Below are 16,484 nucleotides of genomic sequence, written 5' to 3' on the forward strand. Positions count from 1 at the left end.
TTGTGGAATAGTGAATTCCTCAAAATTCTGTGCCAGTGATGTAAAACTATAGAGTAAGTGTTTTGTTGTGATTCATATTATCTGATTACTGCTTCCGTTCTCTTTTCGATAGCCACAATTTGAACCTGCTTTTTAGCAGCTAGTTTATTTTTCTAGGACTGGCCTCCATTTTTTTCCCTTAGGACACGCAGAAAACTATATCATTGATACAGCATCATTCATTTTTGGTCTTCTTTTTCTGCATGTTGTATGGTTGGACATTGTTGGAGGTATATAATTAAGTGTTTTTTTTTTCTGGTCTTCTGTCACTCCTTGCATACTGCTACTAGTGATTTTCAGTATCCATTCTTCCCAATTATTTTATTTGAGGTGATGCGTTATGTAGATACAGTCTATTCAATTTCAGAATGTATTTTCAATCAGAGTGGTGGATTGGGATATCTTGTAACAGATGTGTGTGACAGTTTGTTGCTGTCTACTCTGAATTTCCATTTTACACAAGGACTACCTAACTTTTACACTTTATATTCCCTTCTTATTGGAGCTGCTACTCGAATTATTGTACTTGGATCTTTGAAAATTATGGTAGGTATATGTCTCTTTGGATATGACCGACTTGTTCGGTTATTATTATTATTTGGCTTATTTTGCTCATCATAAAAGTTTTCCATGGTGCTGTCTTACTGTGCTTAACTCCATCGAACTTTCTTTGTTATGAATATGATGTTCAGGGCTTAGCAAACGTACAACGACAGAAGTTCTGCGGACTGCCTTTGCTAAGTTTGGTGAAGTGGTCCACGGTATGTTATTTTATTTTTTTAAAAAAATGCATTGGGGCTGGATAGGCTCACACTTAACTATTGGAAATTTTCAAGCAATTTTTTTCTTCTCTTTTTTCTGCTAGAGTGGTTACTGATCGGGTCTCTGGCTATTCAAAGGGCTTTGGTTTTGTAAACTATGCATCATTAGAAGATGCTGCTGCAGGCATGGATGGCGAGGTGATTATGTGTTTTATAAAATATCTGTTCGAGGATGGTTATAGTTCATAAATGGTAGCTTAATGCGACATAGATAGGATTTGCGGAGAAAAGTAGTGTCTTCTACCTGATTCTTATACTCATGTTTTTCTGCTAACTTCGAAAATCATAACTTGCTACTTGACCCATGGCTATATATGCATCTGACCAAGGCTCTATAACTAGATTCAAAGCAAGCGGGTCCAGTTTCAAAACCAACAGTTTTAGTTCTGATGAAACTTGGAATTTAATTCAAATAGCGTAAAGATGATTTGGTTCCAGCTAGCACCCAAAAATTCTGGTTTCGCCTCAGTTATGGTTGGGACTTATTTTAACAGAAGCCTACTCGTATAAAGTAATGATTGAGAAAAAAAAAATTGATGAGCCCTCGAGTTCATTTGAGATAAATCCCAATTGATAATCATCCAATAGTTATGTTAATCATCCAAAACATGATACTTACAAGACCAAAACCATAATTTTCCCTAAAACGAGGTCTAGTAATTGTTTTTTGGTGATGTTTTTTTCTCCTCAATTCCAAAATTATCATTTTAATATGTTTAGCTATAACACATATATATAGCTAGTGTTTGAGAGAACTTCTATAAAACACATCATCTTGTCTTTAATAAAATTTTGAAATTTTTTGAAAATTTGTTAATGAAAAGTTGAGAAATACTTCTCAAAAACACTCTAAAACATTGCGCCATAATTTTGTTCTTGAAATTGACTGTTTCAACAAAATTTTAAAAAAAATTATGAAATGTTGTGTTCGGTTTATTTCGTCAAATATTCTTATAATCGTATTTAATTTTTTTCTCTGTAATTTATATTTTATATGTTAAATTCTTAGCTAGCTGAGACCCGAACTATCATTTTGTTCGAGATAAGCTGAGACCTTAGACGATCCATAAGTTAAATACCCTATTACAACGCATGATCTTGAGACACTTGGAGAAGATCTAGTGATTCAGTTACAACAAATCTAACAACTTTAAATAAAACAAATAAAATGATAATTATTTAGAAGAGTCTAGTAATTGGGCTGCACAAGTATTTGGGCTTTGCTCCATGGGTTAACAGATTGGGCTTGAGGTCTTTAACTCCATATGACATTTTGATACGTGTTTTTTATTTTTCATTTTTACTCCTTTTTCCCCATTCTTTCCGCATGTTACGTGGGAACCCGCAACCAATTGTTTTAATTTCCTCCTTGTCCGATTTTAGTCAGTGCTGATAAAAACCAAGTCAAACGAAACTAATTAACCAATCTATAAAACATATATAATATCCTTGAATAATATGCATTTATCTCACATACAACATGAATTTATTCGATCGACAATTTAACATATATATGCCAATCCTTAAATTGTGATCACTCGTACGTAGGATAATTACCAAAGCCAGTATATATACTTATTTTGCTGATCTTGAATCAAATCGATAGCGGCTCGACGAGCACTGTTTTGAGCAAGTCTTTCAATATAGTTTGGGAATTTGTGTATGAATCCTGCTCTCCTTTATACAAAAGATGTACAACTCCTGCGGCATTAACAAGTTGCCGGAGGATAAACATGGGAACTGGGGTTGGTCGAAGACATTCTTGATTTATATCCTTCCACGCACTCCGTACCCTTTTCTTAAATTCATCAAATGCCTCATCCTTGGAACAAACTGTTTCTTTCATGTAACAATCCACCGCGCAATTTTTTTGTTCGAACTGCAAAATATACATGTAATTTATCATCAAAAGAAACTATTCCATCTTAATTAGTAACGAGTAGAGTTGTTATGGATTAGTATAACACCAAAACTCTTGTGGTCAATTTTGTGAGATGAAACCGCGTAGATATACATAATTAAGGTGCTAAAAAGGATTTTGAAATTTTTACCCCATATCCTGCCATATCATCCACTAATCTCGCTAATGTTGCTGAAGATCGAAGGATCAATGGTTCACTTGTTATCCATTCAAAATCTTCCTTGGAAACCTTATTTCCCATTCCTATCGCGAAACAAATGTTCAAGAAAATATATGCCGCAGTTACTAGTGCCACCTTCATATACTCTTCCATAGTAGGAATATGATTACTGTAGAGCCATTCCACCTCTTGAATATATGCCTTCATCAGGATTTTCATCTGCGAAAATTTAAAAATAGAAAGAATCAACAGATCACTCCTAAACTTAGTACCCAAAACTTAAAAAAAAAAAAAACAAACATAAAAATAAGTACTTCTTCTTTGATGAAATCCACCCGGTACAATAAGCTTGCTTCTCCCAATTCAAGTTCCATTTCGGCATAGAAATCCAACAGGGCTTTGTAACATGTTCTCATATATGATGGTAGTCCATCCGCGGCGCTAATATCCCACCTACGTACCATTAACATATCGTTAATTAATGTGAAACGCATGGATATATATCTCATGCATTATACATAGGAATAGTGCATATATATATACCTTTGGATTGCTTCTGTAAAACTTTGAAGTTCATCCAACGTTCCTTGTACGTCGTAAAGGTCATCGAGAACAGTAATCAAGGCAATGGCTTTGGTCGTTATTTTTCTTGAAAGTCTGTATTGGGGCTCATAATTGAATCCCAATATCCACATGTAGCATTCTGCCACTCTGTCTCTGGCAAATGGCCAATTTGTTTTGGCATCTAAATCATTCCACCACCTATGCATATATATTCGACATATATAAAATATAGTTACATATATAGCTAGATTAATCCATATAACAGAAATATATACTTCGAATACGTATATATTATAACGTAATTAAGTTTGTAGCTGACATACTTTGTAATATCGCTTAGTTCTTTCTGAACCATCTTCTGCCATAGGTTGAAATTCGTTTTTGCGAACTTTAGCAGTGTCTTATTATGCGATTCTTCATTTTGATACGTAGACATGAACTTCTTTGCTTTACACATTACCAAACTTTTGTGGATTGGCGAGTTTAAGGCTTCTTCAATTTGTGTGACAAGTACTAGAGAATCATTAGTACTGTTGAGAAGGATGGATTGGAGGTTGTTGGTGCAAAAGTCTAGTGCCTCGTCTAGAATATCCTCCCCATGTATTCCAAAATGTGCTGCCTCGTACAGGCTCAACAAACCATGTGGGTCGGTAATCAACGATCTTTCGAATTTTCCTTGGTCGTCCGTGAATTGTTTGAACACATCTGCTAATAATGCAACGTACACAAGAGTTTCGATTGTGATGTTAAGAAGATAGAAAAGAAGAGTAATTAAGCACTTACCACACGAGACAAGATGTCCATGTTGTCTAAGTAGACGAAAACGAAGAGCAGCGGCTCTAAGATTGGAATTAAGATCATCATCACGAGAATCCAGCAGCTCGTAAATGTGGAGTAAGGACTCGTCAATCTCTTCTTCAAAATGATAGCCCACTCCGAGGCGTTGGATTGCATCAATGAGATCTAATTTTTGGCTCAAAGAGTACTCATCCGCCGCCGCAAACATATTTCTCACCTCTTCTCTTTGTTTTACAATCTCTTCTTGTTCAGTAGCCAATCCTTTCAGCTTATAAATTAAGACACAAACATATATATATTTATGTATGTAGTGAGTAAGTGCAGGGGGAAACAAAAAAGGGAATGCATGCAAAATTTATATAACTTGGTCAGTAAATTCGTATTATATATATATTATTCACACACACACATTAGATGAGACATACCGTGATATCCAGATCAGCATAAGAAAGAAAGTGGTTTCCCCAAACTGTTGAATGGTATTTCACTGATCGACGAGCATTTTCCAGTTCAGTATTCATCTTGGTCGAAAAAGGAGCTGCAGATACTATTTTGGTCCAATTTAAACGAAATATAAAGATACAAGAGTTGGAGTTTTTTGGTTCATTCAAATGCATTCCTTGCTCATGGGTATTTTTATACATGAGAAAATATGGATCCCACAGTAGGGGTAGGGGTACCCTTTTCTCCACAGCACATTTTTTTTTTCCCCTGTTTTTTTCGTTCGCTTGTTTGTTTTTGTTTTGTTTCTTTCAAAACACAGCATGTCCTTTTTCCTTTTTTTTTTTATAATTTTTTTTTTATTAATTTCGTTTATTCCTAGTCCCTAAAGTTTATACTGATACCATATAATATATACTAAATTGCGAAGGAGATAAAAGTTTATTTGTTTGTTTGTTTTTTTAATGATGAAGGAGGTCAGAGGTCTGCTGTGTAGAGATGAGAAAAAATACCGAAATGTCGAAATACCGAAGATATCGTACCGAAAAAATATCTATATTTCAGATGTACATATGATTTTATATGATTTTATGATCTGGACTTGTTTATCATCTTCATTGCTACACCTATCTAATTTATTTTTTTATTTTTATTTTATCAATTTGTTAAAATATGTTTCAGATGTACATATGATTAATTTATGAGTATGATTTTATTATTATATAATTATAGACAAACACTCCCATGAGACGGTCTCACGGGTTAATTATGTGAGACGGATCTTCTATTTGGGTCACCCATTAAAAAGTACTACATTTTATGTCAAAAGTATTACTTATTATCGTAAATATGGGTAGGATTGACTCGTCTCACGTATGAGACGATTTCAATTATAATACTTTAATATAAATAGAGGAAAAAATATAATTTATTATATATTTATAAATATTTTGAAAATGCATTATATTTGATTATATAATTAGCAATAGATCGATATTCTATAATTGATTTTCAAAGAATAAGATAATTATTTATTAGTTTAAAAAATAGATAATTAATTATTATAATATAAGGTTTAAATAAATTTTTATACTTTTATAATAAAATAACTTTAAATAAAATATATAATCTGTATGATTGAACATCTCTATGTCCATACCAATGAAACGTGGTACACATCATCACAGATTCTAGTCTCGAGCTCGAGCGATCCTTATCCTTATTTTGAACGGCTCAATCGACTAGGAACCTGATTTAGAATATATAGTAATTAATAATATGTGTTTCATGATTGTCATCACATGTACAACCTCATATCTTACTATAGTATATTCAAAGTCTTTATCTATGCAACTTGCATGGGTATACAGATAATGAAAATGTCAAATAAAAGATTAATTATATTAAAATAAAGATTGTTATTACACTTGAGTCAATAAAATCCCTGACCAACATTTGGCTTGCAGGGCATCTACTCTAACAATCTCCCACTTGCCCTAAAGCCAACTACTCATTAGTTTTAATCCCATTGTTTCGCGATGCTTCTCAAACAATGGTCCTGACAAGGGCTTTGTTAGTGGATCAGCAACATTATCTGTAGAGGCAACTCTCTCGATTGATATGTCTCCTCTTCCCACAATCTCCCGAATGATGTGGAATTTCCTCAGTATGTGTTTGGATCGCTGATGAGACCTTGGTTCCTTTGCCTGAGCAATGGCACCAGTGTTGTCACAGTACACCGGGACTGGATCAACTCCATTTGAAATAACGCCCAACTCTTGGACAAAATTCCTCATCCAAACTGCCTCTTTGGCTACAGCAGATGCTGCTATGTATTCGGCCTCAATGGTGGAATCCGCAACTGTTTCTTGCTTGGAACTCTTCCAAGAGACAGCAGCACCATTAAGCATGAATACAAAACCAGAAGTCGATTTCGAATCATCCACGTCACATTGGAAGCTAGAATCAGCATAACCTTCCAATTTTAATTCTCCACCCCCATAAACCATGAACAAATTCTTAGTTCTTCTCAAGTACTTAAGAATATCTTTCACGGCTTTCCAATGCAATGGACCAGGGTTAGCCTGATATTTGCTTGCAACACTCAGAGCATATGCTATATCAGGACGCGTTGATATCATACCATACATGATACTACCAATTGCTGATGCATAGGAAACACGTGTCATCATCTCTATCTCTTCATCAGTCTTAGGGCACATTGATTTAGATAGAGTAACACCATGACACATTGATAAGTATCCTCTCTTGGACTCTTCCATAGAGAATCTTTTAAATAGGTATCAATATACGTGACTTGGGTGAGCTTCATCATCTTCTTTGATCTATCTCTATAGATTTGTATTCCCAATACATAAGATGCTTCACCCATGTCTTTCATGGAAAATTTACTTGCTAACCATACTTTAGTTGATTGCAATATTCCTATATCATTCCCAATGAGGAGGATATCATCAACATAAAGTACTAGAAATGTCACTGCATTCCTACTAACTTTTTTGTACACACATGGTTCCTCGAGATTTTTAACAAAACCAAACTCTTTGATAGTATTATCAAATCTAAGGTTCCAACTCCTAGATGCCTGCTTGAGACCGTAGATCGATCTCTGAAGTTTGCATACCTTATGCTCACTTCCCACTGATGTGAAACCCTCAGGTTGAGACATATAGATTTCTTCTCTAATGTCTCCATTGAGGAATGTTGTTTTCACATCCATCTGCCATATTTCATAGTCATACCATGCAGCTATGGCTAGCAATATTCTAATTGACTTGAACATAGCGACTGGTGAAAAGGTTTCCTCATAGTCAACTCCTTGTCTTTGAGTATAGCTTTTTGCCACTAGTCTTTCTTTGTAGGTCAATACCTTTCCATCCGCCCCAAGTTTTCTCTTGTAAATCCATTTGCATTCTATGGGAACAATTCCCTCAGGTGGATCTACTAAAGTCCATACTTGGTTCGAATACATGGTCCATTTCGGACTGCATATCTTCAAGCCATTTAGATGATTCAGCATCAGATATTGCTTCTTTGAAGTTTCGTGGATCACATCCATCGCTAGGCTCATCATGGCCTTGTTCATGAAGAAGCGTATATCTTGCAGGCGGTCTGATTATTCTTTCAGACCTTCTAGGTATGTGTGATTCAACTACTGGCTGTTGGAGATTGGGTTCAACTTCTACAGTCTTGGGTGTATCTCGAATTTCCTCAAGTTCTATCATTTTGCCTTTTCTATCTAATAGAAACTCCTTCTCCAAGAAGGTGGCATTTCTAGAAACAAACACATTTGCTTCTTTTGGATGATAGAAATAATATCCAACAGAGTTCTTTGGATATCCCACGAACTAGCACAAAATGGATCTACTATCCAATTTGTCTCCCACTGTCTGCTTCACGTAAGCAGGACATCCCCATATTCTCAGATAAGAATATTTGGGAACCTTTCCCATCCATATCTCATATGGTGTTTTATCCACTGCCTTTGTATGGACATTATTCAACAACATTGCCGCAGTTTCAAGCGCAAAGCCCCAAAACGATCTAGGTAATTCAGTGAATCCCATCATAGATCGAACCATGTCCATCAAAGTTCGATTTCGACGTTCAAAAACACCATTCAATTGTGGCGTTCCTGGTGGAGTTCACTGTGAGAGAATCTCATTCTCTTTAAGATAGTCCAAAAATTCAGTACTCAAGTATTCTCCACCTCGATCAGATCGGAGTGTTTTAATACTTTTACCCAATTGTTTCTCTACTTCAGATCTGAATTCTTTGAACTTTTCAAATGCTTCAGACTTGTATTTCATCAAATACACATACCCATACCTCGAAAAATCATCAGTAAAGGTAATGAAGTAGGACTGCCCATATTTAGTGCTAACATTTAGTGGACCACATACGTCCGTGTGGATCAAATCCAAAAGACCATGTGCACGTTCTACATTCCCATTAAAGGGAGTCTTGGTCATTTTTCCTTTCAGACAAGATTCACAAGTAGGTAGAAAGTTTATATCTGACATGTCAAACATGCCCTCTCCCACTAACTTGTGCATCCTTCTTTGAGAAATATGACCTAGTCTAGCGTGCCATATATGTGCAGGGTTTTGACTATCTTGTTTTCTTTTGTTTGTTGTTATTGTTTGGACATTGTTTAATGGAATATCTTTTAATTTTAATTTATAGAGATCATTTTGTAATTCACCAGTTTCAATCAAACATTCATTCTTATATATAGTGCAAACACCTTTTGCAAAATACAAGAATAACCATCTCTATCAAGCATAGAAATAAAAATAATGTTTTTAACCAAATCAGGAATATACAAAACATCTCTCAAAAGCAACTTAAAATTATTGTTTAATATTAAAATAATATCTCCTTTGGCCTTGGCAGCAACCCTTGCTCCATTTCCAAGTCTTAGAAAGGTCTCACCTTCTCTAAGTTTCTTGCTTCTTGTCATCACTTGCAAATCATTGCATAGATGAGAACCACATCCGGTATCCAATACCCAAGAAGAAGAATTCATTGAGATATTAATTTCAATATAAAACATACCATGGCCAGAACGCTTCTGGGAAAGATATTCAGTGCAATTACGCCTCCAATGTCCAGGCTTGTTGCAGTGGAAACAAACTTGTTCTGATTTATTTGGCCTTTTGGGCCCTTGAGAAGGTTTCTTGTATGGCTTCTTATTAGGCTTGTTCTTAACTGTAGGGGCAGAACGCTTCTTTCCCTTGTTTTGGGCTCCCTTTTTCATCCCAGACGACGAGCCCAAAAGCAGACAGGCTTTTCTTTCTTGATTGTGGCCTCATAATTAACAAGCATATTGACCAACTCTTCAAGGGTGGCCTCTATCTTGTTCATATTAGAATTAACCACAAATCCGTCGAACGAGGAAGGTAAAAACAACAAGAGAATATCAGTCGAGAGCTAATGAGGCATAACCACATCGAGTCCCACTAATTTCTCAACTAACCCAATCATCCTAACACCATGCTCATGGACCGAAGCTCCTTCTCGCAAGCGTGTAGTCATGAGTTCTTTCACAGTTGCGTGTCTTTCTGATCGAGTTTGAACACCGTATAACTCTTTCAGATGAAAGTGAATGTCAGCAGCATTCACAGCATCCTCAAACCGCCTTTGCAGTTCATTCGACATAGAAGCCAGGATGTAGCTTTTAGCTTGGAGATCATGGTCCCACCATTTCTCAAGCTTGGCTAACTCAGTCTCACTGATGTTAGGAGTTGCTTCCTTCGGTGGCTTCTTTTCAAGCACATACGCAATCCTCTCAGAGTTTAGAACAATCTTTAGATTTCTTAGCCAGTCTTGATAATTAGGTCCGGTTAGCTTGTTTTGTTCGAGAATAGCAGAAAGTGGATTGCGTGTCGACATCTTAAACATACTGAAATTGAAAATAGGTAATCGTTACTAATTATTTTAAAATAATTATAAGATATAAAATATGGACTTTAATTTTATAAATTTTCTCCCACTATTTTGACATTTTCACCACCCTCTGATGAAAACGGAAAATCGTATTTCCTTAGTGAGCACGTAGAGTCCAATCTAGACAACTATGATCCCGAATAATATCAGCCAATTATAATTTCTAAAAGGTAGAGCCCAATTGCATCCCCATGCAACCTCTACGTGTTTTGTCTCACTCTTGATAAGGACCCAATAATATGACGTCGTTTATCTTCGAGTGTCAAGCCGACCCATCAATGTTGAATCGTAGTTGACGGTCGCCATGAGTTCCCTCAATAATATGAGCCGGAGTCATGGGAGTTTCACCCAATTCACATCACCTATGTCAGTGGAAGTCACAGCTTTTTGGCGTCCAGGTCTCCCCAATAATATGAGCCAGACACTGATCACGGGTAGCGTTCATCATGCAACCACCGTTGATGGAAGACAAGAATAAATTAAACTCTTTTAATTTTTACTTTTATGGCTTGATATAAATTTTGAATCATATTCAAAATGAGGGATTTTAATTTTGAAATTGTCTCATCATTTTATTTAGAATCGCGTGCCATGAGTTTGTATGTTTGCCGAATTCATGCAACTATATTATCGAATAATATACATACATGCATATTACTATATATCACATATATCATAATATGACAATTAAATAAGGATGATCGATTGCCAATACTATTTGATCCATGTGAGCCAAGCATGGATCAAGGTCCAAATCCTAGGTAAATGCAGGGATGCAAATCCAACTTATTACATAAGCTTCCAATATTTTACATGTCGTCATCTTGATCATCGGGTCCACCATCTTCCAATCTTGATCTCCCATTATTACAAATATTTACATTTGAATAGCCATGGCACATAAGTGATACATATCAAGGGTGGGAACAAGCCATAAACCAGGCTCACTTTAATTTTATCAAATAAAATTATACAAGTTGAGACATGAAAAATATCCTAACATACACCTAGCACATTGGTCATTGCTCTCGATCATCCTTCATGCATATAATATCACATATTATATAATTCATCAATTTCATGTATCTTGTTATTTTATCACTAACCGCCACAATTATTAAACGAATTAATAAATTAAATAAACTTTTTTATTTAATTTCTAATTAATTCAATAATAATTGATTTCTTGTAAAACTCCTTTTACTATAAATAATTAGAATCACATTCCAATTATTTATTTCATAAGAAAATTTATAATTTTAAAATCGCATTGGGTTCAAAACCTTTTGGCATCCCGATATTTTGACTACCCGAACCATTGAAGTATGACCCACCATATTTATTATTATCATTATCAATATATATATATATCGTGTGTATATATATATATATATATATATTTAAACATATATGTCCCACATATTTATTATTGATAACGATAATAAACATATATGTCCCACATATTTATTATTATCATATACGTCCCACATATTTATTATTGATAACGATAATAAACATATATGTGCCACATATTTATTATTATCATTATTAATATATATATATATATATCGTATATATATATATATTTAAACATATATATATTAATGATATATTCATATATATGTATCGCATACAAATATATATATAAATATCATATATCCATATATATATGTATCGCATACATATATATATATATTTAAACTTTAAAAATAATAATAATATGATTTTGCGATTTTATAAATTTTCTTATGCGGTTAGAAATAAAAATACTCAACATGAAATAAACCATACGATATAAAGAACCTGACTTTGATACCACTGTAGGATCTCAGATCTCTATCGTGCCCAAAAGTAGCGAAAGTTTAAAATTTTATTTTGACATTCAAAATATTTTTGGACACTCGTATGGTTTAAATAAAGTTCATAGGATGTAAAGAGATTTATATCTATCAATCTTAAAAGATTGATGATGGCTCCAACTATTTCGAAAAATCAAAAATAGCTCTTGTTGTATATCCCTACAAACAATCAACTGGATTTTTCCTCCTTTCTTCAAATCAGGTCCACGACGGGATTTTCTATTCCTCTTCTAAATCGCACTTAAAAGAAGAAGAAATTTTGCTTTGAAATCGAACTTAAGAATTGATCGTATCAATTCTAAGTAACCAGAGCGAAAACAGAGAGAGCAGAGAGGAAGCCGAAGAAAATTGAATGAATCAAAAATTCTGATTGCAATTCACAATTGCAATGTATTTAATGAGTTGTCTCCCGACAACTCATTAATTCTTTTTTTATTATTATTATAATAATATAATATATTATTATAAACATAAGGTCCAACATCCATAAATATATATTTATTATATATATCTATATATATGCATTTATATATATTGTGTGAGTCCTTAAATCTGAGTCCAACTCGAAAAAATTAATTAAACCCTTTTAATTAATTTTGTTCTCAAAATTTCTATAAGCCTTTATAAACCATTTATAAAGCTTATCTATCGATCCAGTCAAATTTGTTTATCATAAATTCAACTCTTTGAATTTATTATTTCAACGGGAACAGGGAAATCAGTACTTGTGTAACCCTCAATGGTTCAGGGATATAGCTAGATGTGGGTCTAGGCTTACCCTTATTAGCCTCATTCTATGCATCAACTCCTTGATCATAAAATGTCAGAACTCATTTCTGATTTAACACATCGAATCATGGTAAGAGCGTTAAGTAGCACCGCCCCATGATTCCCTAGGTATCACTGATAGTGCCTGCAAGAACCAGTCGATTATGGTTAACGTACAGTACAGTCCCTTCATCTCATATATCCCGATCGAAACTAAAACCATTGGTTCATCGAGGGTTGCATGTGAATTTCGATAACGATGTGATGTCTTTTAGAATACATAGTGGCATCGCATGTGTAACTTGGTAAATATTTTACTCTACTACACATCTTACACTCTGGCCAGAGATTCCATGCACTATTATCTCACTTGATCACATAGGATATCCACACCCGTAGGTGAGCGGTGAATCCCCAACTACAATGCACTGGCTCCTACATGTGTCGCAACTGTACCCAACCTCACCACCTGATGACCCTCATGGAGTCGGTAAACGAGTCAAAGTAAAGTCCTAGCATATAGAGCCTCAGTGTTGTCCCGGGTCGTAAGGACTAATGGTGTACAACCATAACCACGGACTTATCCACTCGATGAATGGTAACCACTTGGGAAGTCCGAGGGAGGGTAGTTCAGTGAACTCATCACCAATCTGTATGATTGAACATCTCTATGTCCATACCAATGAAACGTGGTACACATCATCACAGATTCTAGTCTCGAGCTCGAGCAATCCTTATCCTTATTTTGGACGGCTCAATCGACTAGGAACTTGATTTAGAATATACAGTAATTAATAATATGTGTTTCATGATTGGCATCACATATACAACCTCATATCTTACTATAGTATATTCAAGGTCTTTATCTATGCAACTTGCATGGGTATACAGATAAAGAAAATGCCAAATAAAAGATTAATTATATTAAAATAAAGATTATTATTACACTTGAGTCAATAAAATCCCTGACCAATATTTGGCTTGCAGGGCATCTACTCTAACAATGTGTAGATGCAAGAAGCTTTTGGAGAATTAATTTTCATCGTCAGATCAAAACGATCCTAGTCATTAATTGTAGAGAGCCACTACTATGAAAGGGCGGATCCCATAGTTTTAAATGGCCAAGTAGAAAAGCAATACAGAGTATTATCAAATCTCTCTTGTGTTTTTACTTAAACACTTGCACACACAATTGCGCTACAAATGCTGATTTGCTAGTACTTACGAGGCGTGGAATTAAGGAACAAAGGCCGCACGAGAGACCTTAGAAGTGCTAAGTCCGTGAAAAGTGGTATTAGAAATCCGTTTAGTTTAATTCATCGCAATTGATCATGGTAGGGTAAGATGCTGGTTCATCAGCAATGACCGAGGAGCGCGGAAAGGATACCATGCCCGTCTATGGAAAGAAGCGTCGGGATGTTAGCAAGACTCGAGGGGAAGGAACTTGGAAGCAAGTTATGGGGGAAGTATCTAAACGAGTTGAGAAGTTCGAGCATACTTTGGAGACATTGGAGGGCCATGTCTTTTAAGAACTTGACTTAATGAAGTAGGATATCCAAGGAATCCATGAAGAAATTGTAGGGCGGGACGTTCACATCGCTCAGCTTGAGGAGATGATCGAATCCCTCCAAGCTTGCGTCGAGAGGATGTGCAACGATGTGACGATATGCAAACGAGAGGCTACCACCGATAGAGGAATCCAATCCGTTAAAACTCATAAGATCGAGTTGCTAAACCAAAGAGATTTGTTGGGAAGAGGGATGCCAAAGAGACGTTGAGAACTTCTTGTGGCAAATGACAGTCTACTTTGAGGGTCTCAACATGAGGGACGAGGCAACCAAGGTACGTATCGCTACTTTGTATCTCAGTGATACTGTCATGTTGTGGTGGTGCCGCAAGTATACGGACATAGAAAATGGGTTTTGCCGGGTTGATATATGGGAAGAATTAACCAAGGAACTCAGGCACCACTTCTACCCTAAAATGTGGTGTATGAGGCTCGTAAAAAGTTAAGAGAACTTAAACACCGGACAACAATCTCTGAATATGTTAAAGAATTCACTACTCTTGTTATTCAAATTCCAAAGATGGATGAGAAAAATCTCATCTTCCATTTCATTGAGGGTTAAAACATTGGGCCAAGCAAGAGCTACAACGACGAAATATCAAACGTTGAATGATACTATTGCCGTCGGCGAATCCTTGTCCGAGTACCGACGTTGTAACAATGGGTCCAAACAAAACAAATATACAAGTAACTGGGGCAAATGTTGGGGAGAAAAGGAGTTAAAGAAGAACTACTTTCAAGATAAGACAACCGACAAGAGGTCTAGGGGCGTAATGACTATTCGGATAAGAAAAGGTCTTTTGTCCCCAAATATGGATTTGTCGTATGCAAAGGGCCATTCCATGAATAGCTACCTGAATCTTGGTTTTTTGTCAGCCATACTAGAAGTGAGTGAAGATAATGATCCAAAGGTCGAAAACATGGGGTCCGTACAACTCTCAATGCCTTGAAAGCCAAGCCAGTGTCCACTACATCAAGCAAATGACTCATGTATGTGGAGGAAAATATCAATGGCTGACTTACTAAGGCAATGGTAGACACCGGAGCCATCCACAACTTTACTACCGAGAGTGAGGCAAAGCACTTGGGATTGCATGTCACACACGGTGTAGGGTGGATCAAAACTGTGAATGCATCTGCCCGACGTCTCAATGATGTTGCTAAGGATGTTGAGCTATCCTTGGGTACTTGTCAAAGTCGAGTGGATCTCTCGGTGGCACCTCTTGATGACTTCAACTTCGTACTAGACATGAACTTCTTGAGCTATCCTTACTTATACTCATATGAATCTTGGAAAAAGGCTCTCCATGCATGATTCAAGCATCAAGTGCTCAACCCGGGACAATTTCAATGAAGCAACCGTCGGCCATGCAACTAGGAAAAGGGGTGAAGAAAGGCGAACCAACGTTATTGGTCACGCTACACTCGAGTGATGGCCTTGACACTCCTTTGTTAAAGGAAGTTCCCACTTACATCAAGAAGGTCCTTGAAGAGAACCAAGATTTGATGCTGGAAAAATTACCAAATGAGTTTCCACCATGGAGAAAAGTCAATCACAAGATTGAGTGGGAACCCGGTGTCAAGCCGCCTGAAGTGGCACCATACCACATGGCACCACCCGAGCTACAAAGAGCACCGAAAACAACTCACTTAGCTATTAGACACCGGACGGATCAGACCATCTAAATCACCATATGGAGCTCTCGTGCTCCTTCAAAAGAAGCATGATGGCTCATTGAGGATGTGTGTACTACCGGGCACTTAATAAGGTAAACATAAAGAACAAGTACCCCATCTCTTTGATAGATGACTTGTTTCATCGTCTTAGTCAAGTTAATTACTACACCACGATAGACCTAAAAAATGGTACTATCATGTTCGAATTACTAAAGGGGACGAGCCTAAGACAAACTGAATTAATCGATATGGATCCTTTGAGTGACTCGTCATGCCATTTGGCCTAACCAATGCCCCGATCACATTCTTTACACTCATTAACAAGATCTTTCATCTTTATCTTGACAATTTCATGGTGGTGTACTTGGACGACATATTCATCTATAGCCACACATTGGAG

At 36.0% G+C, this 16,484-nt stretch overlaps 1 protein-coding gene and 1 pseudogene across 1 annotated transcript; both read right to left on the reverse strand.

Annotated features, from left to right (window-relative positions):
* Positions 1–2,454: 2,454 nt before the first annotated feature.
* LOC140891971 (beta-caryophyllene synthase-like) lies at positions 2,455–5,207 on the reverse strand (annotated as a pseudogene).
* Positions 5,208–9,697: 4,490 nt separating this feature from the next.
* LOC140890254 (uncharacterized) lies at positions 9,698–10,159 on the reverse strand. Its single transcript, XM_073298014.1, has one exon. It carries the CDS (start codon positions 10,157–10,159, stop codon positions 9,698–9,700), a length of 462 nt encoding a protein of 153 aa, XP_073154115.1.
* Between the last annotated feature and the right edge of the window lie 6,325 nt (positions 10,160–16,484).

The sequence above is a fragment of the Henckelia pumila genome, chromosome 3 (genome assembly GCF_033568475.1).
Source record: "Henckelia pumila isolate YLH828 chromosome 3, ASM3356847v2, whole genome shotgun sequence".
Classification (NCBI taxonomy): domain Eukaryota; kingdom Viridiplantae; phylum Streptophyta; class Magnoliopsida; order Lamiales; family Gesneriaceae; genus Henckelia; species Henckelia pumila.

Coding starts and splice junctions, on each gene's coding strand:
- LOC140890254 (XM_073298014.1), bottom strand. CDS start 10,159: ATGTCGACACGCAATCCACTTTCTGCTATTCTCGAACAAAACAAGCTA.